At 46.0% G+C, this 27,373-nt stretch overlaps 1 protein-coding gene across 2 annotated transcripts; it reads left to right on the top strand.

The window, feature by feature from the left end:
- The first annotated feature begins 411 nt into the window (after positions 1–411).
- acadvl (acyl-CoA dehydrogenase very long chain) lies at positions 412–26,800 on the top strand. 2 transcript variants are annotated; one of them, XM_015340847.2, is made up of 21 exons: positions 412–428; positions 1,317–1,446; positions 1,980–2,046; positions 3,619–3,693; positions 4,946–5,018; positions 5,717–5,781; positions 6,230–6,364; positions 7,691–7,835; positions 8,736–8,865; positions 9,539–9,664; positions 11,388–11,586; positions 13,894–13,998; positions 14,359–14,445; positions 17,030–17,092; positions 19,108–19,209; positions 19,530–19,627; positions 21,037–21,109; positions 22,996–23,068; positions 23,738–23,810; positions 24,097–24,172; positions 24,825–26,800. In XM_015340847.2, the coding sequence occupies exons 2-21, from the start codon at positions 1,373–1,375 to the stop codon at positions 24,960–24,962; spliced, it is 1,977 nt and encodes a 658-aa protein (XP_015196333.2). In that variant the 5' UTR covers positions 412–428; positions 1,317–1,372; the 3' UTR covers positions 24,963–26,800. The 2 variants fall into 2 exon arrangements, with proteins under 2 accessions (XP_015196333.2, XP_015196332.2); XM_015340846.2 differs by lacking the exon at positions 412–428 and adding an exon at positions 532–630.
- Positions 26,801–27,373: the final 573 nt, after the last annotated feature.

Here is a 27,373-nt window from a genome sequence, read left to right as displayed (position 1 = left end):
GGGCCTACTCTTCAACTATTTATTGACCTGCGGTAAAGTGAGAAAAGCTGTGAAACCCTTAGCGGATACATTTTTATTTATAATCCGGCCACGAGACGGCGCCATGTAACTGAATTTTCGGCGCATCGAGGTTGTAAAAGATGTCGTATTTAGGACAGTAGTACGTTATCTATTGCTTATAACTATCGCCATGAAATCGTTTTCTGAAGAATATATATAATTATTATAGAATATTCCAGTACATATTATTATTATTATTATTATTATTATTATTATTATTGCTTGATTAATGTATCACTAGTTTGCAGTTGTTCTCGGTCTTTAGAAACTGACGTGTGTCACGTAACAGACCGGACCTCTCCAGGAATAACGGCTGACCAGTCGTGGTCCTGGAGATCCAGTGTATCTGTACATTTTAAAAGGTTCAGGTAGGTAGCTGCGTCAGCATGCGTAGGCTGCAAAGGAACAAGTAATAGGTTTATTCCCTGCTGAAAAGAGAAGAAAGAAAACACAACGTTTCGGTCATGGAGCCTTCTTCGGGTGTCTTCTACACGTCGCATTTGCTAGTTTTTTTTTAACATTTATTTTCTCTGTGACCGAAAATTTAGAAACTGACGGTTAAGGCCGATGGTGAGAAAACCGTTATTTGAAGTGCTTCGGTGCCATTAAACTTAAAGACCCTTCTTTTTCACGCATGAATAACTCGGGATTTCAAATAACATAAGTGTTCAATGTAGTTTTAATTTTGCAACCTTACCCCATTAGCCCAGTATTTCACTAGGGGAAGAGGTTTTGCTGTTAATTACCTATTCATTAGTAGTAGTAACGTTCAGCATGTGGGGGGTTTGTGAAAACTGTTGACATTTAAAGCAGGCAGGCAAGTGAAGTCAAACGAAAAATATTTTGGCAGTATAAGTGAGACGTCTTCCTGGCTGATAAGTGTTATTGTTCGTGAACCGTTTGTCCAGATTCGGCGTCAACAAAATAATGGAGCAGGGTAGTGACTTTTTCGTCAAACGTTTCGTACCAAGAAAAAACACTACAGCTCCCATGAGGCGTAAGTAATTGCGTCATAACCGGTTGCCCTCTGGATGGGGGGTAATGGGCGGTGCCTTGGAGTATAGACTGTCTAGAAGGAAGGTCCGTCCAGGAAAGAAAAATAAATACGTTACACAATCGCCGGGCTGACAAGATAAAAGGCGGCTACGTGTCCTGGCACAGGGGAGAGTTACCTTCGTCGCGCTGTTGAAGACCTTTCAGCTGAAGAACAAGATTTCAACAGTTTGCGACAAACCTCCCTTTTGTTTGCTTTTAAGAGAAGTTATCTAACCGTTTCCCCGAGGCCGGACGTTTTCACCGGATCCATTCAGACATGCTGCTTCGGAAAGTCACACTGACCCCGGCTCTGTGCAGCACAGTCCTGCTCCGGGGCTCGGCGAGTACCGGGTGAGCGCACAGGCCCAATTCTGGCAACAAGTCACGTTTCAGTTCGTCCGGCGACGGTTTCTGCTTTTCCTCTACTTTCTCTGGGGACAGTTCTTCCCGCGCTGATCCCATCCTTATTAAAACCCATTCTTGTGATGCATGTGCTTTCTCATTCGTCTGTGAATGTTACTTTGCTTGAGATTTCTTGTAGGAATGTTTAGGATATTTAACAAATTAAATTTAGTAACAAAGGTTATTTTAAAGGGAGACTTCATCTCTCTTGCCGCAAGCAGGGACTGTCAGGGTGATAAATGTGGTAGCAAACACTGCGCGAAAGTCGTGTCTGACGTACCTTCCGTCCAGTAAGTCTGACTGGTGTCCTTAAGCAGAGGTTAAAACAGAGGAAATTGACTTTTTTCCCCTCTCGTCTCGCTGGGCAGAGCCAGTGTGCCTACCTGTCTGTCACTCCGCAGTGCTGGGGGCTCTTTCTGTCTCTCTCCCAGCACCACCAGTATGGCTGTCAAGTCTGACATCTGTTATTTTCCTCTCCACAGCTTTCAGCGCCCCGTTCTGTCCTGCCTGGTCCAGCATGGCCGCCTCTATGCTAGCCAGTCTGCAGAGGTAAAGACTGACTTCAGTCCTCCTACGGGTCTCTTTGCTCTTCGCTCCAGCAGTGACCAGATTCCCTTCCTTCGTTCGGTTTGCTTCAGATAAGTCCAAGTCTTGCTGTTGGTGTAAGACTTCAGGTGCTCTGCATGATGGCCCTCTAGTTTACAGTGGTGCCTGTGTGGTATTGATATCGGATTCCTGTCTGAGCACCTGCATGCCATTCTGTCTAAAGCATAAACCAACACTTGAGAGTGGGATAGGCATAGAGTGTCTTTATACAAAGTGTGGTGGGAGTCTGGAGCAGGCTACCTGGCTGTGTTGATAAAGCCAATTCCTTGTGATTCTCAAACAATTGAATTCTCAGCGTGGTTAGCCACGTTAGTCTAGATCGTAATAACCATCCGATCTAGATGGGCCAAAACTGCCTCCTCTTGTTTTTCATATCTCACTTTCTTCAGTCTGCTAGAATAGCTTATTGGTTATCAGTTATCAGTTTCAAGCTGAGAAGATCTTCATGCTGGTATGTAATAGCCCTGCTCTGTTGAGGCCCGAGGCTGAGGTCTAAGTATTGTGAAGGGCCGAGGATTGAAACTATGCTGTCTGGCCTCCTACAGTGCTATCTAGGGGAAAGTTCATGGTGGTGTCACGTGCTCCAACCTGGAAACTAGGCTAAAGGTTGCAGCTTAGAATAATCACTGAATGCATCATGTTCAGAATAAGTGTGACTGGGGCACCTGTGTTGAGGCTCAGCACACAGGAAGGGTACCTTTAGAGGTGAGTTTAGAGTTGTGCGCAAAAGTTTGCGCGCCAAACTTTTGGGTGAGGAAAAAATTCCTAAAGCAAGAATAGAAAGACAGCTAGCTGGCATACAAGAAACATTTGGAGGCTGTGATTTCTGCCAAAGGGGGTGTTACTAAGTACTGACTGAAAGGGTGCCCACACTTTTGCGCATGGCACATTTACTGTTTTATTTTTTTTCAATCTGTTAACTTCAACACGTAAATAGTAATTGTGCATTAAAATTTGCAGAAATATGTGAAAATATAGGTTTTTTTCCACTGCAGAGGTTGTGTTAACTTCTTTTCACTTAGAAAATCAACAAAACGGAATTTGGCCAGGGGTGCCCAAACTTCTGCCTCCTGTCCTCGGTTGTAAATGCACTTCTCCTTACTTTCCACTTGTGTCTTCTGGCCTGCGTTTCACTGTTCAGGCTGAGGAAACCTGCTGGTTTGTCTTTGTCAGTGAAGTTTGAGGAATTTGATTCCCTGGATCAGGTGAACAGTCGTAAATGTTTTCTGTTCATGACTAACGAAGTTCAGCTCCCTCAGTCTGGGAAGGTGTCAAGGCACATCCCATTTATATCTGACACATTTATGTTTAACCCATCCAAGCAAGTTCTCAAACGTGAACTTCATTTTTACCTACAAATCCTAACACCTCCTTTGCTTTTTTTTTGCTGCTTCCCCACACTATGTGATGTAAATGGATGCTGCAGAGTCCTCCAATCTGGGGGGGACAGACAACCCCCCCTCCCCATTCCCAAACTCTCTCCACATCCCAGCTCTTCTCTGTTGTCTTCTTCAGGCTGTGTTGGAGAAGCCGGCTGCCAGTACTGACAGCGCCACCAGAACTAAGGTGGAGAAGGCGGCTGTCTCCTCGGTGAGATGCTCTGTGGCGGCGGATCCGAAACGGGAATGTGGTCTGCTTCCTGCATCTGTCCCTTGATGTTCAATTGACTTGCTGTGCTTCTGCTGTCAGACTCCCTGCTGTACACAGCAATTCTATGTTTGCAATAAAACAGTAATTTAAAGCCTCCTCTTGGCAAGCAGGCACCTCTGCTTTCTGGGGAGGAAAGCGAGCATTTATTAGAGACATTGGAGCAGTTGATGAAAATGATTTTACTGGGAGTCTGTTAGGATAGGGTTCCTATGCTGATCCTGGAAGCCTACACACTTCCTGATTGTTGTTCCAGTAACATACCAATACCATCATGCAAAACAACATTAAACAATGTTGTTCAATCAGAACTCAATCCTGTGCTTTAAGATTAAAAACAGACAATCACCTCATATGGTGTCTTAATCACAATAAAAAGTAAGATCCCTACCTGTAAACAATCTTCCTTATTTAACAATTGAAGGCTTTTAGGTATAAATGAAGTAAATGCTTGCTTAGTCTTTATACAGGGCATTTGCTACCTCCTCCTAGAGAATAGGAGAGTAAATTGTTAAAAGAGTGGATTAGAGGGGTCATCTGTGCAAGATGAATAATATGTTGCTGCGTTAGACATGTTATTGAGTCCAAGGATGCTTTTGTAATATTGCCACTTTGTTCAACTTGAGCTAGAATAAAAACCAGCAGGCATGTGGGTTCACAAGTTCAGTGCAGAGGGGTAGAATTCTGGGTTCCCAACTGGTAATCTGTGGGTTCAAGTTTGGTACCTTACCTTGGCTGGAACTATCAAGTTCACCCAGCTGTCTGATGGGTCCTGGCATTGCTTTAAGAGTCAGTGCCTCGTATTATCAGTCCCCTCACACCTAATCAACATCTGCTAACTCACCAGGAAGCTGGAATGACCCTGGTTCCTAGGGCCTTTTATGTTTAAGTGCTGGCTTACACGTATTAGAATAAAATAACTGCGAAGATTGATTTTATGTTAAAAAAAAGGTACACAAGCTTGCAGTGCTCTCTGCTTCTGCAGCATTATGCCTAAATAGTTCATTGTGTAGTAGCATTCTACACAAAGCATGGGCAGGGTGGGAGCCCGGAGGAAATCCAGTGGAATAAATGGGGTGCCAGTCAGTCCAGTGAGGTGTTAAGAGAAGTTCCCGCACTCCTTGCGGCAGAGAGGAAGGTGCCTCTGATGCTTCTGGAGACGGCGGCTCTGACTCTTTCTCCTTTCTGCCCGCAGGAGTCCAAGTCGTTTGCCGTGAACATGTTTCAAGGACAGATCAACACTGCTCAGGTGTTTCCCTTTCCATCTGGTGAGCATCTCTGACCTGGCCTGAGCTGGGAGGGAGTGGCCCTGCTGTAGAGACTGTGGGGAAGTTTTTTTTTTTATTAAAAGATTTTAAGAGTAGAGAGAGAGAACTTTATTTTTTTCATGGTTACATGTACATTGGGCTTCTTATAAGGTGGTAAACCGTCAGGGCATAGATCAGCAGTGTGGTTCACATTCTGACACGTTTGAGGGGTGGTCACTTTGAGGCTCGCCTGAGGTTCGGCGCGGGATGTGTCCCAGGGGCCACTGCCGGAGCAATGCCACTGGTGACGCACCACCCTCTGTTCAGGGGTTTCTGGAGACTGCAGGTGCTACCTCAGCCATCTGCGTTGATGCCAACATCAAGGGTGCCTCGGACCCTCTTCACTTATGGAACCAGAGGCATGGTTCACAGATTTCCCAGCCTCACTTAATGTCTAACCTTCCAGTGCCAGAGCAGGATATGTTTTTGCCATAGTAGTTCTGCATTGTTTTGGGTGGCTTGAGGCAATTGGAAGCATGCCCAGCAGCACCAGGGACTGAATCCATGCCATTCGGTCGGTGCCTTTTAGTAAAAGGCAGCTGTGTGCCGGGGTGAGTCAAGGGATCTGTCTGTGGTGCTTTCCTCCTCGTCGGGGGACAGATGCCAATTGCTGGCGCGTCCCGCTGAGCCTGGCTGACTGACAGTCTCTTGTGTTCCAGTGATGAACGAGGAGCAGACACAGTTTCTCCGGGAGCTGGTGGGACCAGTGTCCAAATTCTTTGAGGTGAGTGCTCCAGGACTGTGCAATAGGATCTGATGCTCCGTGCCCGTGCTTGTCCCATGTGGATGCAACAGGAGGCTGTATCAGACAATAAGGTTTTATCTTTTTACATGTGGCCTGTCTCATGTATCATTAAGCTCACGTTTGGCTGTCATGTCTCGCATTTCTTGCCTGTGAAATGAAATCTGGGCTTTTCCCAGATTTTCTCCAGCTGGGAGATGAACAGTTCTACCTCAGGGAACATTAGTCTTGTTCTGACTGTGAGAGATGCGGGATTACTGAAAAGGGTCATAAATAAGTGAATGGTGAGGGGTGGTTTTTCACACTTTTGTGTGTTGAATGTCGGATTCTGTTTTCATTTGAAAGTTTGTTTGGTTAGCGCCAGTCAAAGTCCCTGCCGCATGTTCGCTTGTTCCCTCAGCTACAGGCTTGCTCTCTTTCTCTTGTTCAGGAGGCGAACAACCCTGTGAAGAACGACATGCTGGAGGAAATTGAGGACAGCACCATGGAAGGCCTGAAGGAGCTGGGGGCCTTTGGCCTGCAAGTGCCCACTGACTTGGGTGGTATGGGCCTCACCAACACACAGGTGAAGTAGACACGACACCCAGTCCCTTGTGCCACAGTGCCAGATGGCTTAGACAAGGGCTCAGTTTCCTAGCTAGTGCTGTGGAACAGCTGCAGTGACAGCGAGGGGACAGGCGCTGTCCCTGCCGCTGAGGCACTACATTAGTGAGAATGGAAGGGCACTGTGCTTAGGCACTACGGTAGTGAGAATGGAAGGGCGCTGTCCCTGCCGCTTAGGCACTACGGTAGTAAGAATGGAAGGGCACTGTCCCTGCCACTGTACAGTAGTGAGAATGGAAGGGCACTGTCTCCGCCACTGAGGCACTACGGTAGTAAGAATGGAAGGGCACTGTCCCTGCCGCTGTACAGTAGTGAGAATGGAAGGGCACTGTCCGTGCCGCTGAGGCACTACGGTAGTGAGAATGGAAGGGCACTGTCCCTGCCGCTGTACAGTAGTGAGAATGGAAGGGCAGTGTCCGTGCCGCTGAGGCACTACGGTAGTAAGAATGGAAGGGCACTGTCCCTGCCGCTGTACAGTAGTGAGAATGGAAGGGCACTGTCCCTGCCGCTGTACAGTAGTGAGTTATAGCATCAGGATGGCTGTATGTTGGAACAGGAGGAGGTGCCAGATCATTTTCACATTGAGAGCCTTGGTAAAGAGGTATGCTTTCTGGTCAGTGTATTAGGGACTCCGTGGTCAAATCTGTAGACTCTTGTGACAGGTGATGAGTGGTTGTGCTTGAAGAGTAGAAATGGAAGACTTCCATCTCTATCACTGGGGAACGAGTTATCCAGCAATGATGTTGAAGCAGACACCCTGACTTAATTCAAGAAACGGCTTTACTCAAAGAGTTGCAGGAGTCTGGAACAAGCTGCCTAACTCTGTTATTGAAGCAGACATCAAGGTTTCTTTAAAAAAATGGCTGGAAGAGATCCTTGGATCAATGAGCGACTTCACAACGGGCAAAACGGGCTGAATGGCCCCCTCGTTTGTTGCCTTTTTCTTATGATGGGCCCCGTCTACATATTTCTCTCAGTCCGACCGTCCTGTGGCTTCAGCCTTCAAGTGCAAGGATGAGACTTCCTGGCCTTGCCCTTCCTTTCTAGTGGATGAGCTGTTTCAGTCTTAACCAAGTGCACGTGTGCTGAGAGCAATTTTGCTCTTGGCAGTGTGTTTGTGTCTGGCCAGGAGGAGTGGACATTTCTGCACTGCTTCCCTTGTGATGGACTGTACAGCTTGAATATTGATGTCTAATTAAGAATGATCCTTTTAACTGTGAAGTGTTGCGTAAGGTTCGCCACAACGAAAATATAACCCTTTCTCCCCTCGTCTTTCTCTTTGACACAGTATGCCCGGCTGGTGGAGATTGTGGGCATGCATGACCTGGGCGTGGGCATCACTCTGGGCGCTCACCAGTCCATCGGCTTCAAGGGCATCCTGCTGTTCGGCACCAAGGAGCAGAAGGAGAAGTACCTCCCCAAGCTTGCCACAGGTGGGCAGCACTGAGCTATGGGTTCTGCCGAGCTCACAGCCTGTATTTAAGGTTGAATGTACACTCCGTGAAAATGCAGTTGCTATTCACACTGAATTTGCCCATCAGATTTTTGCCTGATTTGGTGATTTTGGATTTCTCCTCCATTTTCACATCTCATCTAAAGAGATGCAGCTCTAGTGGGTTCAGTATCTCGGTCATGGGGGGTGGACACTGAGTTCGTGGCACAGCTGGGAGGCTTGAACTGGGAACCCCCTTGTAACAAGACTTGTACCTGAATCAGTGGACTCTCTTTTAGTTTGAAGTTGCTGTAGTGCAGTAGGCACAGTTTTGCTTTTAAACCTTTTTTTCCAGTCAGAACTTTAAAATGCCACCAGAAGAAAAGGCTTGTACCTGGCCTTCAAAATGGAGGAGGGGGAAGATTTTCAGTGAGCGATGACATTAGACTGCAGAGTCAAGGTGGAAAGGTTGTCTCCCTGAGAGCCAGATGTCAACAGTAGTTCGCAAAAAAAAAATATTGAGGTCATACATGATTAATAAACTTAATTATGCTATAAATGTCTCACTATTGCCAGATGTTTTGGCATAATCTAAGTCATTTTGCACAAGAGCAGGAGAACATAAACAGTGGTAATGATCATAGTGGTATCAGGATTTAAAAATTTAGATAATGTAACAATGGTTTTCGAAGGGGAGCTTGGCATATTTTTATAAATTTATTTTTGAAAACTAAGGTATTAAAAGGATCTCCGTGAAAGCTTTTGGAATGGTAAGGGAATGAAAGGAACACCCTTACCCGCTGCGGCACAGCGGGGCTTTGTCCAGGAAAAATGCGAGGTGTGAATTCGTGGTTTGACTCGTAACTCTGGATCTGCCCCCTTCCCGCTCCCGGCTCCGCAGGGGAGACCATCGCGGCCTTCTGCCTGACCGAGCCGGCCAGCGGCTCCGACGCGGCGTCCATCAAGAGCACCGCCGTGCGCAGCGCCTGTGGGAAATACTACACTCTGACTGGAGGGAAGATCTGGATCAGGTATGTGGGCATGGGGTGCCGCTGTCTGCAGACATGTACTGTACCAAGAGGCTTGGATTTAGCATTTTGGCTACCCAGAAATGCTTACACACTTTGGGGATTTCTAAAAGGTGATGGAATGTATTTTCCCCGCTGTTTTGGAAAAATATGGGCGATGTGGAACCTAATTTGTGGCTGATACTTGAGTTTTGGAGTTCGTCTTCTGGCCGATAGGTGGTGCAGTTTTCAAAGGGTACTGGACATATTTTGAAACATTTTGTCTTGTTCTTGATCTCTGCACATTGTGCTGTGTCAGTTATAGCATCATGTTTTGATCATGCAGGGGAAGTTGTTTTGTCCTTAATAAAAAAAAAACGTATCTAGACAATCCCCAAAGATAAATAAATGACGCAGAAGTCAGACAATTGTGGTTAAACTCTGGCAGAAATATTGAAAGACCCATGACGATTTAAAGTGATAAAGACTTGAGCAGAGCTCTGGTGCACTCTCTCACCCCTTTCCCCCCGTCGATTATTCCTCCTGGCTTTGTCTCTCTCCTCTGCCTCCTTCTCTCAATCTGTACTTCTGCCCCCTTCTCTTCTTCTCGTGCTCTTTCTCTCCTTCTGCCCTTCACCCCTCCCCTCTCCCACCCTACTCCTTTCTTCTTTTCTCTTTACTCTCCCTCTGCTCTCAGTAATGGCGGACTGGCGGAGATCTTCACCGTGTTCGCCAAGACCCCGGTCAAGGATGAGAGCACAGGCGAGACGAAGGACAAGATCACGGCCTTCATCGTGGAGAGGGCTTTCGGCGGTGTGACCCAGTGAGTGTCGACCCCGTGGGGGTGGGGGTGGGGCGCATGTGTCGTTATGTGGGGGCCCCTTTTTGTGTTGCAGGGCGTAGGGGACCCTGGATGAGTTGCTCCATCATTCAAGCAGTGTTTTTGTTTTGTTTTGGTGTTTGTTGTTCTGCAACATCGTTTTCTCTTTCATTTGTTATTCTTCTTACACCTTTTTAAACGGTCACATGCCCAAGAAATGACTCTGCAAACAGCCCTTCTGTTGCGCTGTCCCAGAGGTGAAAGGAGCCGACTTCACCACCGGCCACAGGGATGACATTTCGTACCCTTCTCCCTTGCAGATTGCTCAGAGCTGGCCTAACTTCTCTCGGTTTGAGTTTCCAGAATCACGTTCTGTCTCCCCTTTCAGCACATTTGAATACAGCTTCACTCTCTCTTGCACAACCCCCCCCTCCAAGTTCCAGTAATAGGGTGCAGATGTCTTGTTAGTTGCAGGTCCCTCTGCTTGCTTTGTCAGTGCTTGGAGGGTTCAAGTTGGCTTTTTTTGTCACGAGTGGGTCGGGAGTGTGACTGTCAGCCTTCTCCTTCCTGTGGTGACACCCAGTCAGGAGGGAGACGGCTGTGAGGAGGCGGGATTTTTATTTTTTCCCCAATAACTCTTCCCTCTTGCACCTTGGCTCCTTGGTTTAGCACACACAATATGTTTTTTTTTTTACTTGCATGCTACAAGCAGCACGGTGAGTGTGTAGATCAGAGGTCCCACTGTTTTCCAGAGAGCCCCTGTGCAGCCAGAGTTACAGCCCGCTGTTAAATCATTGATTTCTAAAGACTGAGGATAGCTTAACTGCAGTCAGTTTAATAGCTGATTTTTTTTCAGTGATTTAAGTGATTGAGTGTGTAAAGATTAAGTGAGAGTGTGTGAAGACTCATGGACAGCAAGTTGGGTATGCGGAAAGACAAATTCCTAATACAAGAAAATTGTACATGGCCAATAAAAGTGATCTTATCCTACAATTCCTTTAACTGAATAAGTTCATTTCTTAATTGATCAGTAACTTACAAGAGTGGCTAATCTTAAAAGGTGTGAGCTGCAAAGAAAAAACTGGAGTGCTGAGTAATTTCTGTCTTTCCTTCCATCAGTCGACCAGTTGAGGCAGGGGTGTCCAGTTCTAGTCTTGGATGGCCAGTCTGTCCGCAGGTTTTTGAGTTCTTAATGAGCTAAATCGGCTAGTTATTGCTTCAATTGGACTGATTCCAATGCTTAAAGGTGCTGCGGCTTTAAAGTGACCCTTGAAAACCGCAGACTTGCACACAACATGGATCTCCAGGATCAGAATTGGAAAAACCCCAGGTAGAGGGGAGATGAAGCTTTCTCAAAGCAGTGATGGTAGGTCCACTAGCCGTAGGAAATGTATATTGTGAACAGTCACTCATGTTCCAGTAAGGTGTTATGGGACTTTGGGAGCCCTGTGACAAAACTCACGTTCTCAACAAAAAAACAATCCTGTGGTTTGAAAACGGTTCCTTCTTATACAAGATTAAATGCCATTGATGTCAGAGCAGAATTAAACTAATTCTCTGACCTTTGGATGTTTTAGGGTTTTTTTCCCAATTATTTTAGTGATGATTCCAGTGCAAGCTGGAAAGCCTGCTGGCAGTCTGTAAAACTTAAATGGAGGACCTGCTGGAGCAAAGCGCCGCTGAGCCTGGCTTCTGTCCCTCTCTCTCTCCCTCTCCCTGCCCCCAGCGGCCCGCCGGAGAAGAAGATGGGCATCAAGGCGTCCAACACAGCGGAGGTCCACTTCGACGCGGTGCGGGTGCCGGTGGAGAACGTGCTGGGCGAGGTGGGCGGCGGCTTCAAGGTGGCCATGAACATCCTGAACAACGGCCGGTTCGGCATGGCGGCTGCGCTCTCCGGCACCATGAAGGGCGTCATTGCCAAGGCGGTAAGGTTTCTCGAACCCCTTGTCTTCTGCGATTTCCCTGCTTCCCGCCTTCTTTTGTGCAGGTGGCTCTTATTTCCCTCAGGAAAGCAGGTGAGCACGTCTGGAGACTCAGGGATGCCAAAGCTGATCTGAACTGACGTGGACTCCTATGACATTTGACCTCCCTATGGGATGCTTGTGTCTTCTCTACCCAGTAGAAAATTGCTCATTCTAACCACAGTAAGTCTGTGCAAAACTGTATGCAAGGAGTTGTCCATACGTGTAGCACCACTTACCAACATTTTTTTTTATCGTATTGCCCATCCAAATGAGAAATTGCCGATTGTTTTAAGACCACACTGCTTAAAGGTCAAAGTTCAGCATCGGAACAAAGAAAGACATCGGAAACGAAAGCCAACTGAGTCGTTTTTGAATTGTTGTGGGATTTTTTTTTTTTCTGACACTCTTGCAGCTAGTTGGCTCTTTGTTTCCTGGTAGAGTGGGTGCAGGGCTGAGATCGCACCGCAGGCCGCTTGCCTTCTGGTTGGGGGCGGGGGGGAATTTCCCAGAAATAGCTGTGCCGCACTCTCCCTTTCTTGTGAGGTGAAATGTCTGCAGGCAGCACGTAGTGCACACTGTGTCTTTTTCCACTGTAACACTTGTGTGTGGCTGAGTTTGACCTTGTGTATCTGTACTTGTACCTGTACTGTGTTTGTATCTATTCTTGTCTTTGTGTCTCTGTTTTACCTTATGTGACTTGTACTTGTATTTGTGTGGCTACATTAGACCTTGTGTGACTGAACCTGCCTGTGTTTGTGTGGCTTAGTTAGACCTTGTGTGTCTGTACTTGCCCGTGTGTTTTTGGGCTCTTTTATGCCTGGACATACACACTGCATCCCATCTCCTACCTAGCGGTGTACAGCTCCTCCTGTCCCAGTTCTCATTTTGTCTGTCTTTCTTATCAGCTGCTCCCAGGGTGTGTAGGTGTGTGTCATGTTGGTGTTTGCCCTCCTGTCATGTCCTTGCAAATAATAAGGCTGATATTTGGGGGGGGGACATTTACACATTTCTGCTCAAATGCAAGTGTTAATCTGTTACATGTTGGATTTAGTTCTTTAATGGCATAAATAAGAATAAATTGAGTGAACAATAGGCAACAAGTATCGCCACAAAACAATTGATGGAACACCATGCTGACTCATTTTGTTTACTAATGATTTCAATGGTTGATTTTGTGCCGTTTCATTGCCTGTTATAATATTCCACGCTGTCATTTGTGTAAACCTTCTGAAAGTGTCTGTGTTTTGAGGAAATAAAGGCATGGGCCCATGTTTTTTTTTAACGGGACAGCAGGTAAAGAGACAGCCGCCTGAGCCCTTCTGGTACGGCCGGAGCCCGCTCGAAGGGGCGGGGGGCCTGGCTGGGGCGGGCTCTGTCTCGCCCGCCTCATCAGAGACGGAGCAAACTGCCATGGCTTTCCTGTCACTTGATCAGCACGAGTGGCGGCTTTTTATATCCTGTGACACCTCGTCTCACAGCGGCGGGCGCTGCTGCTGCTGGGAGCGTTTGTGTTTTCAAAACAAGATTCGAAAGGGGGTCATACATGTATACTTCCTGCGTGGGCGAGAGTCTTACTGTTTGCTTTGTCTGTGACCAAAATAGCATGCACACAGACGAAGGGGGGCTCCAACAGCACCCCTGTGGCCAGTGTTATGTGATTGGGGGGGCGGTGGGAAATGGTATGTAAAAATATTTCAGCTCATAGCAGTTCTGTCTTCCTGCCACACTCACGTGATGGAGACGGTTTAGATATCTGTAGAAATAAACACAAGAAAATGGTCCAGTTCTGCTTTGGGTGCTAGACGTTTACCTTAAATTGAGTTATTTAAATTGCATCAGTTTTACTTAGGAACAAGTAATACAGTAGGTTTATTCCATGCTGAAAAGAGAAGAAGAAGGCTCCACAGCCGAAACGTTGTTTCCCTTCTTCTCTTTTCAGCATGGAATAAACCTATTACTTGTTCCACTGTAGTCTACACATGCTGACGCAGCTTCCCACCTGAACTAGATTTTACTTACCCGTTTCTTAAAGGATCTCAAAGTATTCGCTTCAACTAGGTGGGTAGACAACACAACCACCACTCTTTGTCCAGAGATGTGTTTCCTGTTCTCAGTCTATCTCTGCAACCTTGCAACCTCCCCAACCCCCCCCCCCCCCAATAGAATCAAAATATTATGGATTATGTCTATGAGCTGGTTTACAGTTTACTGCCATGGTTGATGGGCAACAGTGTCAGTCACTGATGTACCGTGGTGTGTGCGTTTCAGGTGGACCATGCAGCCAACAGGACTCAGTTTGGAAACAAGATCCACAACTTCGGAGCCATCCAGGAGAAAGTGGCGCGTATGGCCATGCTGCAGTATGTCAGTGAGGTAGGGAGACCCCAAAAATGGGCTTTGCACTTCCTGGGCCAGGTGGAAGTGTGTATAAAAACACCAGAATGTCCTGTCTGTGGACCTGCACATGCCTATTGTACTTGGTGCCAGCCTGATCTGTAGGCACTCAGGACAGTAGTTAGGGCAGAGGCAAGGAATTTGGGAATCAAACCAGCCACAGCTTGGAGCACAGTTCTGGGTTGGCTTCCCTGCTGCCCCCTGTGCGTGGTTCACACTTGGCACTCTCTGTGCTAAGGCACTGTGGGGCCACACTATATGACTGGCGCTACTTAAACCCCAGACAGCGGTGTAATGAAGTATTCACTCCCTTTCTTATCCTCTTCCCCCTCTCTCTAGTCCATGGCGTACATGATCAGCGCGAACATGGACATGGGGGCGTCCGAGTTCCAGATTGAAGCAGCCATCAGCAAGATCTTTGCTTCTGTAAGTATGGGTCACGGGCTCTGCAGCAAACCAGTCTAGCCTGGAGCACTGGAAAAACCTGGAGATCACGGATATTTCTAGGTACCTAAGAGACTTGCACTGGTCCAGGAAGGCTGAGTTTTCCTCCAATTTGCTGTCATTGAGGCTGTTACTATAAATGGCTTCAGGTTTATAAGTGTTCTCAGTAATATTTAAGTTAGGCACTTCTTGAGGAATGTTTTCCCATAGACAGTTACAATACACATTAGTGGAGGGCGCTATTTTAATTTAGTGCTGCCTTTCCCAGTCCTGGTCCTTGGGTAATCCTGAATGTTTTGGTTTTTGTTCCTTCTGTCCTTTTCTTAATGAGTTTGCAGCTGAGTTGTTTTTCTTAATAGTTTAAGATTTTAATCAGTAGATGGGGGGGGTTATGAATCAACATGAAGTTAAGTGATGGATGCTGGATATCAGGTCCCTTGTTAAGGATTACAGACACTCCAGGCTAGATAAACCTTGAGCAAATTCAAGTTTAATACAAACTAACTGTAAGCTAAGAATTCAGTATTGAAATGACAGATACAAGTGTGAAAGTGGGTGCAGTTGGGAGCTGCATCCTCAAATAACTTCTGCTATTTAATCTATAAATGTTTAGTTTTATTTCTGCAAACTGTTTAATTTAGGAGTAGTTGTTAGTCATTATGACAAAGTGTTCTTGAGCTAAAACATGCATAGAGCAAATCATGACATGAGTATGGAATAAGCTGTCCAGTCATGGCATTTCAAGAAACTGCTGGATAAGCTCCTGGACCTTTGCTCTTGTTTCTAACCTTTCTTATTTTCTGAGAAGGACAGAATAGGCCATGCTGCATAAACAAGCTTTCCATAAGTCAAAAACCGTATTAAGTGAAGACATGGAATTGAACCAGTGACATTTATTCATCTCACTCATGCCTCTTTCTGTCCTTGATTCATTCAAATTCAAATTGTGCCACTGGTTCGATGACGGGTTTTTGCTCATTTAAAAATGATCTGTAACAACCCAGGAGGCACAAGGGCTGCACTAGGACCTGGGTGTAGGACTTGGGTGATGGGTGGTCAGAGCCATCATTGTCTGTGGGCACGCTGCTCTCTCGATCCCTATGTAAGAGTGCAAGAGAGATTTCGACAGGGCTGCGGCGCAGTGAGCACTGCGTAGGTTCGTCCTCCTGCCGTACGGGAGGGCTGAGCTGTTTCAAAAACACTTTGAATATAATAGGTGTTGAAACGTTAATCAAGCTCTTCAAGACTGCTTTCATGTGAGCGTGGTGACGGATTTAGAAAAATGTTTAAAGAGTTCTTCTCCCACTTTCTATATCTGATCTTTTGCAGATATGACCTATTTAAGATGGGGAAGACTAGCCCAAGTCCTCTTTCATCCAAAGACTTCTCCTTGACATTCAAGGGATTCATTTGTACTTATGTTTGTGTTTGTAATATTGTGTGTATTAGACTCTCTTGTCAGCCATAAAACATCAGTCCCTTTAGCATCAGCTCACAGAAGTGAAGCCTGGCTGTTTCTGGTAAATGGTTGGGTCTTTGCGGCTAAGCTCGGGAATCGCTCGCTGAACTAACCGTGCTCTGATGGCCCGGAAGTGCCGTGAGCTAGGAAGGCGCCGCATCCTGTGCTTGGGCCGGTGCTCGGCTTAGGCAACGCCGAAGCACTTGGGTGACAGTAGCAGGCGCCGGAGATTGACAGAGGTTTGCGGTCTCTGCCTGGCAAGAAGAGCTTGTTCGTTCTCGTGCCGCATCTTAAATTAACCTGTGGTTGATATTTCCCGTAAATAATACAGATTCAGTCGGTAGTTGTAATTGGGCGGTGCACTGGCTGTTTCTGATGTGGTGTTATTAAATGCGTATTAGTCTGAATTCCAGGACTGAGTCATATTGCAATCATCGATAGCTGCTGTAATACTGCAGTTAGGGAAAGGCTTTGTTCCTGTCTGTATTCTTATTTTCCTCATCGATTTTCCTGCCATTTTGTTTTTTTTTTAAACACCCGTCATCCTTATACAGTTTTTTTTAACATTTATTCATGGTTCTGCGTTGTGAAAGAGTACTCTTGGTTTGTTCTGAACGTGAAAGTGTAGAATTCGACTAACAGGAGCTAAAGTGATATGGCAACAGCAACATATCCATTCATTTAATCCCGCAGCTAGAAAACAGGGAATATGAAAAGGGAACAGGGGTGCTGCCCTTGTGAAATCCATGTGTCAGATGTAAGACGTGCTGCATCGTTCGCATCTCTGCAGTTTTTGAAAAATGACCGGAAGCTTGTGGGATGATTGTACATCATGTCAGAAACGTGGGTTTCAGGAGGACAGATCGAGAGCGAATGGTAGAGCGTGATTATTAAAGCAGCCAACATGGTAGCAAAGTAAGACTTCAATCAGGTACAAAATGGAGAGTTTTATGAGGACCTCAGCTATTTGTTCAATCCTAATCCAACTCCGGGTTTCATCCCGGTGGTTTGATTTAATCCTGCGACTTTTTGTCGTCGTTTTTGTCTCCAAAGCCCTGCTGTACATGAAAGCTACAGGCCTCTTGTTCTTTGCTTCTGTGTTGACAGGAAGCAGCCTGGACCGTGACTGACGAGTGCATTCAGGTCATGGGTGGTATGGGGTTCATGAAGGTAAGAGGGCTGGGGCCTGGGAGTGGGGGCTTCTGGTTCGGGGGAGTCCATGTTAAAGGTGCAGAAGGCCTCATTAGGGAATGGAGGAGCCATGTTGAACAAGAAGAAGTCTCATTGGGTCCTGGGGGAGCCACATGAAAGGAGAAGTAGTCTCATTAGTAGCTGGAGGGGCCATGTTAAAGGAGAAAAGGCCTTGTGACTAATAGAATTTGAGAAAGTGCAGTTTATTAAATAGCAACATCATAACTGTATGTCACTACACGAGCTAATGGAACCGGATGTCTTCTGGGCTCAACCTGTGCCCTCTGCTGCTCAGCTCTCGGGGGTCCAGCGTACTTCCCCCCTCTTAATGCCAGCGGGCTCCGCAGGCGGCCAGCTGAAACTGCGGGGCAGGCTGTGGAAAGAGAAGAGAGCCCAGTCATCTCGAGAGCCGGTCTCTCTCTCTCCGACTCGCAGCGGGGGCGATGGAAATGGCCTCTGTGGGGGCGGGGTGCTGCTATATAATAGGGCACAGGGCTGTCTTATCTTTCTGCAAAGCTAAAAATACCTCCGAGAGGAAGGTGTGTCCTTTTTAGATCTCCAATCTATCAGCCTGACAATTGGCTCTGATTGGCCAGCATCTGTGGAAGGGCTCCGATTCGAAGGAAATGTGCATAGGCAATAGTAAATGCAGCAGGATGTGTGTGGGTTGGGTGCACGCATGTGTAAATTGTATATATGTGAGATTATATTATAATCCATATTTGATCTGCTTTGGTAGTCTATGTCGTATAGAATTCAAAACTTCATGTTAACTCATCGGTCTTTCTAATGGCACAAAAACTAAGATACCTACGGATAACACAGTGCAGGGCTTAGGGTGTGCCTGTGTGGGAAGTAATGCAAGCTGAATTTCTGAAGAAGTCTTAGACTCGAGGACATACGCAGTAATTGGAGTTTAGTGTTGTATTTACATTCCTGACAATTTGGAACACATCACTGATTTAGCACAGCACACCTGTGGTGAAGCACAGAAGTACCACAATTATAATTGTGATGACTGGGGCATCAGCTCATAGTTAAAGTCAGTGTTCGGCTGATGGGGTGGTACCCCGGCTCAATATTTATTGGTGGAATTGGTAATATTTGTTATGTCTTAGTCATATCATGTATTAAAATTTAATGCACCAAGGTTACCACATCTATGATGATAGTCCATTCTGAAGACAGAAAGCCATCAGAAGGCTTGTTACATTTGTTTGTATAGAACATGATTGGAACATGTGTCAGTGTGTTCTAAGGGGGGGCTGAGGGCTCAGACATTTATTTCCCTTATTACACTAGTTCGCTTTTTGTAAATAATTTACTGACATAATTTACTATTCAGCTAGAATAATGGAAAATTTCTAACTGCAACTTAAGTGTGAGCTAGCTGCATGCCCGGAACGTGAAGGCAGAGCCAGCCTTGGGAAGCCTGACCAGAACTGTGAGTGCCTGATATCTGTTTAAGCAATGATTAACAAAATCTAGAAGTTCAGGTGGGGAGCTGCGTCAGCATGCATAGGCTGCAAAGGAACAAGTAATAGGTTTATTCCATACTGAGAAGAGAAGAAAGAAAGAACAACGTGCCTCACCTCACACCTGAAGAAGGCTCCATGGCCGAAACGTTGTGACTTCTTTCTAAAAAGGAGTCCATTGAGACAGTTGGGAAAATGGTAGCCTTGAACATTGTGATTACTTACACATTGTGTGAAAACATAAGCACCTTCATGAGGAGCCTCAGAGGGCTCTTTGACTGGGGCTGCGCATCTTTAGTTCTAGATCCAATGGATGGGCTCAGCAGCCCAAGCTCCCAGATGGAGACCCTGGTGCTTGGCGGTTATTTATGGATTTCGTTCCTTTTTTTTGGGGGGGGGGGGGAAGAGGGGGTTAGAAGGAGACGCCAGGATCCCGAGACGCGCAGCTTGTTTTTTGTTAGGTGTGCTCAGCGCCTGAGGCTGACGGGGCCACGCCACCCCTTGTGTTGTTTCCTGCAGGACGCCGGGGTGGAGAGGGTGATGAGGGACCTGCGCATCTTCCGCATCTTCGAGGGGACCAACGACATCCTGCGGCTCTTCGTGGCGCTCAACGGCTTTCAGGTGTGGAGCACGTGTGACTGACCGGGGGAGAGTGAGCAAAAGCAACCACAAAATGATTTTTCCGTGTACTCGATAATTAGAGCATTCCATCATAAGTCTGGCTTCCCCTGAGACTAAATGCTGCTGTTTGAGGCAGGTTTCGTTTTGCAAGTCCACGCACATCCTAACCCATTAGTTGTTTAAATGTTTTCTCGGTGCACTGAGAATCTCTTACTGCACCAGATTTTGTGAAGGTGTTTTATGTTTACCTGAATTTCCAGGGAGCATGGTTCATTTTTTTGATGTGCAAAATGTTTTCTCTTCTCCACCCTCCACCACAGAACGCGGGAAACCAGCTGAAGGGGCTCCAGCGGGCTCTGAAGAATCCCCTTGGGAATGCCAGCTTCCTGGCAGGAGAGATAACCAAGCGTGCCAAGAGGTGGGCATAGCCCGTACACACTTACCCCATGCCTCCTCTGAGCTGGGCAACGGGAATCCTGTGAATTTGAAGACCCTACGAAACTATACACCTGCATGGTTCCTTTCCTGTGCCATTGCTCAGTCCACATGCTGTCCAAACAGAGCCATGTATTTGCTGGGAAGTAAAGCTAGGTGGCGAGGGGGAGCAGCATCAGGCTGCGTTGGATTCTTTTTAAATCCTCTCCGTTTACCGATGACAATCAAGGAAGATCCCCAGCCATGAGAGGGGAAGTAAGCACAGTGTGGTGTGTTTCATGTCGCATTCCTGCGCGAGTGTAAGCTGTGATTAATGGGAGTTATCAGTGCTAAACTGCTAGCTCGTTATTGTCTTTTTGGTTAGGGAAGCCGCTGTGAGTCATGATTCAATCATTTAAGGTTCTCGGCTGGTGTGTGCTGTCAGAATTGGTTGTCTCTTTGCATTTGAGCTTTGACGGAGCCTAGCCACATCAAGCAGGAAAGAAGCCAGACTGGCAAACATTTCTGCTGGGTGCGGTGCTCTTTATTTTTGAAGACGCACCCCTCCCTCTCTATCGAACTTGCCATCTGCTTGTCGAAGGTTCTCTGGTGCTCTGATTGTAATCGTGTTTTCACCTGACTCCTGATTGGCCAAGAAAAGAAGTTTCAATCTTATTCACTTCTGCAGGATGCAGCCCGCAAGCTTTTTAGTGCTTCCACAGCCTCACTCCGGGACGTATAGCTTTCCAGCTCCTTTCCTAACCAACCGCAAAACAATTGGACATCAATACTGATGCTTGTGAAGGATGAGGCAGGGAGGAAGAGTGTCTCGCAGGATTTGGCGCATCAGTTGCGTGTGCTGTTGATCGGGCTGGAGAGTCCCAGTTTCCACACTGGATTCGTGGAAAATCATTGTCCTCTGAGGGAGTTCACATTCAAGGCCACAATGGAAGCTGTAGGACTTTTGTTTTAGCAAGACGTCCGCTTATTCTATTTTGGACTGTACGTCCTTTTTAGAAAAGTACTTGCACAGGGATACTCTGTAGTCAAGACCACAGAGAAGCCTTTCTAAAACTCCTTCTCAGTTCTTCCTTTTCCAGTGTATTAATATGCCTCACTGCTGCAACTTCAAGACAAAAAAATTGCTATTACTTATTTCCTAATCGGATCCTCTTGTCCACGGTAGTTTAAGATACAGAGCTACGTGTCTTGAAAGTGTTCTTGACATAGTCTCTGCTCTGGGCTGTACTGCTTTAGGAGACACTATATGAAGTGGTCTTCATGATTGTCATGGTCAGTAACTTCCTCTTCCCCCCCACTGTCTGGTGGTCCAGTGTCTGTGCGCCCTCTCCTTCCCTTGCTTTCTCTTCCATACACCTCTCACATTTATTTGTTCTCCCCATCTGCTTGTAGGAAAGCCGGCCTGGGCACTGGGCTGTCTCTGCAGGGAGTGGTTCATCCAGAGCTTTCCCAGAGCGGCGATCTGGTAAGTCCCAGTTTTCTGCCAGTCCAGTTCCTCCTGTTACCCCTGTAGCTCCTGTTACTTATCGAAACCTGTTTCTGCCTCTTTAAGAGTCTGTCAGCAAAGGGCAAAGTTCCTGAAGGGATGGTTTATTAATAATAATAATAATAGTAATGTTTCTTTATTAGCCCTATACAATTTCTTGCATTAGGAATTCGTCTTTTTCACATACCCCAGCTTTTTCTCCATGGAGACACAGACAGGGAGAGAAGCTTGGGGTCAGAGCGCAGGGTCTGCCATTGTACAGCGCCCCTGGAGCAGTTGAGGTTAAGGGCCTTGCTCAGGAGCCCAACGGACTAGGATTCCCCTGCCGGCCGCGGGATTTGAACCGGCAACCTTCCAGTCACAGGCGCAGATCCTTAGCCACAGAGCCACCTCTCTGCCCCAGATTATTACTCCTGTTCCTTGAAACAAATTATTGTACTAATTAATAGTCCTAATACCTGGACAGAAAATGAAAAAGGACTGCAGGGAACCGTTGGCAGCAGCTGCTCGTTGTGGGCAGTTAAACGCAGGCAAGGCTGTGGTTGGACTCTGGAGGTTTCCCCTGGCAACCTAGGAAACCGCTAGTCCCATCTCTAAGATGCTTCGACAGCATGCAGGCATGTGTTGCCAAGAACAAGTGGCAGAAAAGAGGAAATAAGGCGAAACTAGACAGTTAATGACTTTCTGTGATTTTTCCCATTTTTACAAACCAGTTGAGAGGGGGTAAAAGAATTTGGGCTAGTGGTAGGTGTAAGTAAAGTTGAAATATTTTTCTTTTTAATAATTTTTTTAGTCACTTTGCAAGCCATGGGCACTTGTGCCAGAGAACTCAAATATAAACATCAATCTTATAGTTTTTAATGCCTTTATTTAAGTGGAGCCCAGAAAACCTCATCACTAGCTGTCCTTTACAGAAGAAAAGCAGCATGAAATCAGTCAAAAATGTCTGATTGGCATTATTTGCGTACTTCCTGTTGTAATATTTTCATAAGCGGTGGTTAAGTCATATGCCGGCCCGTCAGCAATACGAAAGTGACTTGGTCTTGTACGGTACATTCCCTGCATTCTACCATTACCATAGAAATGCAGGACTTCCACAGGATCTGTCCATTGTTTGGTTGTGGAAAGATTTGTCTTTGTTCATTGGGCACAAGCTGTAGTTGGGGGGTCTAAGCTCCTAACCAGATGGTTGTGTTCGAGCCCCGGCTGCGGATTCTGCTGTTGTGTCCTTGAACAAGGGAGCCCCAGACCACAACGCTACAGTGACTATAAAAGGTTTTATCCCCTTCAGCATTTTTCAGGTTCCGTTTTCTTACATCATGGAATCAAAATGGATGTATTCAAGAATTCCTACCACTGATAAACACAAACTGCTCTGTAATGTGAAATAAAAAAAAATAAAACTTTTTCATAATTATAAATAAATAACATACAATAATTGATTCAAGAAGTATTCACCCCTTTAGCTAAGATACAAATGAATAAGCCCTGCTGCAATCAGTTGTCTTCAGAGATCACATAATTATTTGATTGCAGTCCACCTGTGTACAATTAGTCTCTCAATTGATTGCAAAATGAATTCACCTGTCTGTGAGAGGTTCCACAGTTGGGAAATGCATTTCCAAACAAGAGCTTCACGTGTCCTGGATGTGGGGAGGGTCAAACAACTCTGACATACCAGAGCCCTCCAATCCAGCTCTCTCTCCACGTAACACTACAGAACCCAGGGTGAGCCGATCTTATGTGCCTCTAGGCATCAACACAGACTGTAGCATTCCCCGATTCAGCCAGCACCAGCCGGCTAGCGGCATTCGGTTTGTGTCCCGTCCCACGTTCCAATACTGTGCTGTTTTTCACTTCCCTAGCTGGTTAAGGCCATCGAGCAGTTCGGGGGAACGATAGAGGACCTGCTGCTGAAACACGGCAAGAAGATCGTGGGTAAGCCCCTGCGTTTCTGTCAGTCCAAGCTCTGCTGTGGGAAAAATAACCTTGAGTGGGAAAAGGGGCGAGATTGTGGTAGAGCTGTGGTAAATCCCAGACACAGTTGTGACAGCCTGAGCCAAGTCGGAACAAAGTTTTTGCATAATAAATCTATGCGTAAACGGCAGTTTACCCAAGTATTGTACAATGACACTGCAATCTGCACCTGTGCACTCCCCAGCAGTTTACCTGTATAACCTTGAGCTTTCTTTTTTTGGGTCTTCTTAAATCGGATGACAGCAGCTCGGCACTTTGAGTCAAGATGGGACAGAATCTGTGTGAATAGATGGGCGTGTAGCTTGGGCCTAGGGACTCTTTGGATTTGGTTGCCTATTGTACCTTTTGCAACAGGTGTCCAATAGTGCCTTTGGAGATTATGTACTTTTTCAGTCAGTCAGCTGCTTTGGCAGGTGGTTTACTAGACACCAGATTAATGAGGTGGGCTGTAATCTGGCCTTGATTTTATCCATCACTGATGCCACTGGCTGGTCCCCAGTCTTGACCTTTGTTTTGAACACTGTTGGGGGGAGGGGGCTGTTATCGCCTTTTGCAGACTCACCTTGCACACGTGCCTCAAGGTGTCCTGTGTGCTCATTCCCCTGACGCTTGACATTCCCTGTCTTTCAGACGAGCAGTTTGTGCTGAAGAGAGTGGCGGACAGTGCCATTGACCTGTATGCCATGGTTGTCGTTCTATCCAGGTACGGTCACCGTGGACCCCCGCCCCACATGCCCCACATGCCGCTTCTTGGAACAAGTTTGTTTCCCTCTGCTCATTTCTAGCTGCTGAGGTTGGGTTTTTTCCCCTCCTGTTTTCCCGGTTCTGTTTTGCCGTAAGATGGACTCCAATGATGATTTTATCACTGTTAATTCTTCTTGTTGGAGGGTTGGGTGCTCTTTCTTTCAGTTGTTTTTAGTTCTCTGTCGACAGGCTGTAATGGCTAGATCAACTGCTAATGTGTTCGGCTGTGTGATCGTTTCTTGCAGGGCATCCCGCTCTCTGACTCAAGGTCACCCCTCGGCCCAGCATGAGAAGGTGCTGTGTGAGACCTGGTGCTTCGAGGTAAGACTGGAGTGAACGGGGGTGGTCATCTGACCCCTGCAGCCACGTCTTCTGCACGCTGGGCTAGTCCATTGAGGAAGCACAGCTACAGCTGTCGCAGTTTTATATGATGGAGGCAGTCCAAACCCTGATGTGGCAAGGCTACAGGTTAAACAGTAGTAAGCCGGGGACATGCTATGTTCATCTTTGTTTCAGAAAAGGATGAAGATTCTGCTCTCTCGCTCACCTCCTTACCACAGCAGTGAATGCTGGCACATTGCCCTTCTTTCTGTGCATGGCACGAGGGAGCGCTGTAGGCTGATAGAAGCTGTTCTTCCTTGAAACACGTATTTGTGTGCTCTCCCAGAATGCCCCAGAACATTAGGACATACCAGCTATTTGCCTAGGTAGTGTCTCCTCTGTGCTTATCGTGGAGCTTTCGAAAATCTAGGAGATCCCTAGTTTAGGTGCAGTGGTACCACTGCAATGTGTGACAAGGTGATGTGTGGGGCAGTAAATACGGCCAAAGTGAAATCTTACAGTAGTCTTGCCCGAAGGCAATCAAATAAAGGTTCGTGGTGATTTTGATAAAAATCCGTAATACCGATATTATAGCAATTGATGATCCACTAACTCTAACTAGGAGGGTGATGCAAAACAATTTGTTTTACAGGCATATGAGAGGATCATGCAGGACATCAAGGTGCTGCGATCAAGTTCCTCCAAGCAGATCTTCAAAAACCTCCGCGCCATCTCCACGGCGGTGGTGGAGAGCGGGGGCACCGTCTCCCCACACCCTCTGGGGTTCTAAGACATCCTGAAACCTTTCCAGCCCCCCTCCCCCCTCCCTCCTCCTCCCCATCCCCCCGACCCTTTCTCACAAGTGGCACAGCGCTCATCCAAGTCACAGTCAGCTCGCTAGCCGGGGACGCTTTCAAAACCGACCTCCCAGCCACAGTGCTTGTAAAAGCACAGAGGGGTGCGTTCTGACAGGCAACAGCAGACATCTCGGTTCAAGAAAGGGAAGCAAACATTGCAAGTAAAGATGCGCTTTGCAAATTTGGCTGCAGTGTATCTGTAGAAGGAAAAGAGTGGAATACATTGGCACAAGAACCAAACTAAAAGAAAGCTTTTGAAAGTGTCTGTTGTGGGCATAGTCTTGTGTCTGTAGTTTGCTCTGAGATAAATAACCTTTAACTTTGCTTCTCCAAAAGAGGGGAGGATTATTTCAGGTTTCTCTGTATGTTTGCAAATTAAGTTTAATTGCTCCTTTTAGCACTGGTTATGGGTGAAGCGGAGACGATTCATAAGGGACTTGAAGAGCTGCCATGGTGAAGATAGCACTTGAAATGCGTTTCCTGTCTTCTCTTTTTTTTCGTCTTCTGCTGGAGTTTTCTGATATCTCTTGGGCAGGTTTCGGAAACACCCTCAAGTTTACAATCCACCTTTGAATATGATTCAATTTATGTTTTTGTAACCTCTGATCACTGCAATACTAGGGGTTAAGGGGGTTATAAATGACTTAATAGATGTGTAGCTAGCAAGCATCTAGAGCTCAATCAGGCATTAACAGTATGGACAAGCAGTGAATTATTACCTGAGATCTCTATTCCTGCCTGGTTATTACGTTTCATATTAGCAGAGCATTAACGCATGAAGAATGACACATTACTAAGAGTTTGGGAATAACGTTTGCAGCCTCTGATCTCTGTTGCTAACAGAGCTGCAGACCAGGGCAGCTGCTGAAACGGTTAATTAGGTGATTGGCTTTAACCATTTTGCTGTTTTATGCAGCGACCTTTCATTTTCAGAAACGGCACAAGGGGAGATACTAAGGGGAAGCTTAACGTGAGGGAATTTCTGCTGCCTGCTTCTGCATTTCCAGTGAATCTGTGTCCTTTTTTTCTTTTCACTTTTCTATTTCAGGAATATGTGACTGTTTTGGGGTGTGCACTTCTTTAAGCAGACAAGCTGTAACACACCATGCAAAAAGGTCTCAACTTGAGTGTTTTTTCTGCCTTCTAAAGGGAATCCATGAAGCTGTCAGTGTTCAGTGCAAAAACTAGGAAAGCGGTTCTCTTTAGGATTCTGTTGAAACCGAACCCTGCCTTACCTTGTTTCTATCAAATGTGGTTTGTGATTTGAATGTATCACCAGAGATGATGCCTCTAAACTATCTGCGGATAAAATATTTAAATGCTTGCATGTTTCTGTTTACTTAAAAATCCATTTAAGTGAAAAAAGGACTTAATAGGCTTGTAAAATATGACACTGTGATGCCTCTGCAGTCTGATTGGATGTCTCTCGTGATCAAATGTGGACCCAGAATTCTTTTTAGGGCCGATGATTTTGACAGTGGGTCATTCTGTGGCCAAGGATAATTGTTTTTAATGTTCTGTAGTGGATTGTTTTGGAATGTCAAAATGTCTCTCATATTTTTTGAAAACTGTTAAATACTATTTATCAAAGACGTTTTGTGAAGGCAAGCACTTATTGAGTTGGTGATCACAAGAGCATTACCATTTTTATGAAGGTCCATTTTGTAAATGCCTTCCTGCAAATTTATCAGTGCAACTTCTGAACTGCTGGCATAAGACTGTTCTGACTGGTCACTTGACTGGAAATTAAAAAACAAATTTATTAACAAAACCTGTGTATGTGTGCTATATGAGCAACATTGTCCTTTGAAACTTGCTTTGTAGTATATTGCAAGCTGCAGTCGGATACGAGACAGGACTCCAATGATTTTAAAGTTTTTCTGGGCCGTTTCATCTCTGTATGTGAGGAATGTGTGGCTGAGCCTCCTTTTGAGATATAGCTGAGGCAAGAGGGTTTAGATTGCAGTTCCTGTATGCATGACGCCAGGTGTTTAACCTCTCATTTTGCTGTGTGGGCATGTTCACCTGTCGATGCACGAGACATTTTGAGAAAGATTCCCCACAAGGACAATGACCCCTGACAAGCAGAGTTACCCCTGAATGGAAATATTAAAGATATTTTATAAACAAGATAGCATTTTCTATTAAATCTAAAAATACACAAGCTCTTTGTTTCAGGTCTGTTTCCTCCTGTCTGAGTTGTAATGCGAATGGCATATAGAAGGTAAATAGCAAATAACTACAAAATAAGAGTTCATTAAAATTCCCTTAAATACAGGAAATCAGTTGAGACTGGAGTAAAGAATGCTGAAATGATTGATCTGCACTTGAAAGAAAATGAGGA

The sequence above is a fragment of the Lepisosteus oculatus genome, chromosome 3, assembly GCF_040954835.1.
Source record: "Lepisosteus oculatus isolate fLepOcu1 chromosome 3, fLepOcu1.hap2, whole genome shotgun sequence".
Classification (NCBI taxonomy): Eukaryota; Metazoa; Chordata; class Actinopteri; order Semionotiformes; family Lepisosteidae; genus Lepisosteus; species Lepisosteus oculatus.
The sequence above is the reverse complement of the archived record's forward strand: the minus strand, read 5'-3'. Positions and strand labels throughout refer to the sequence as shown.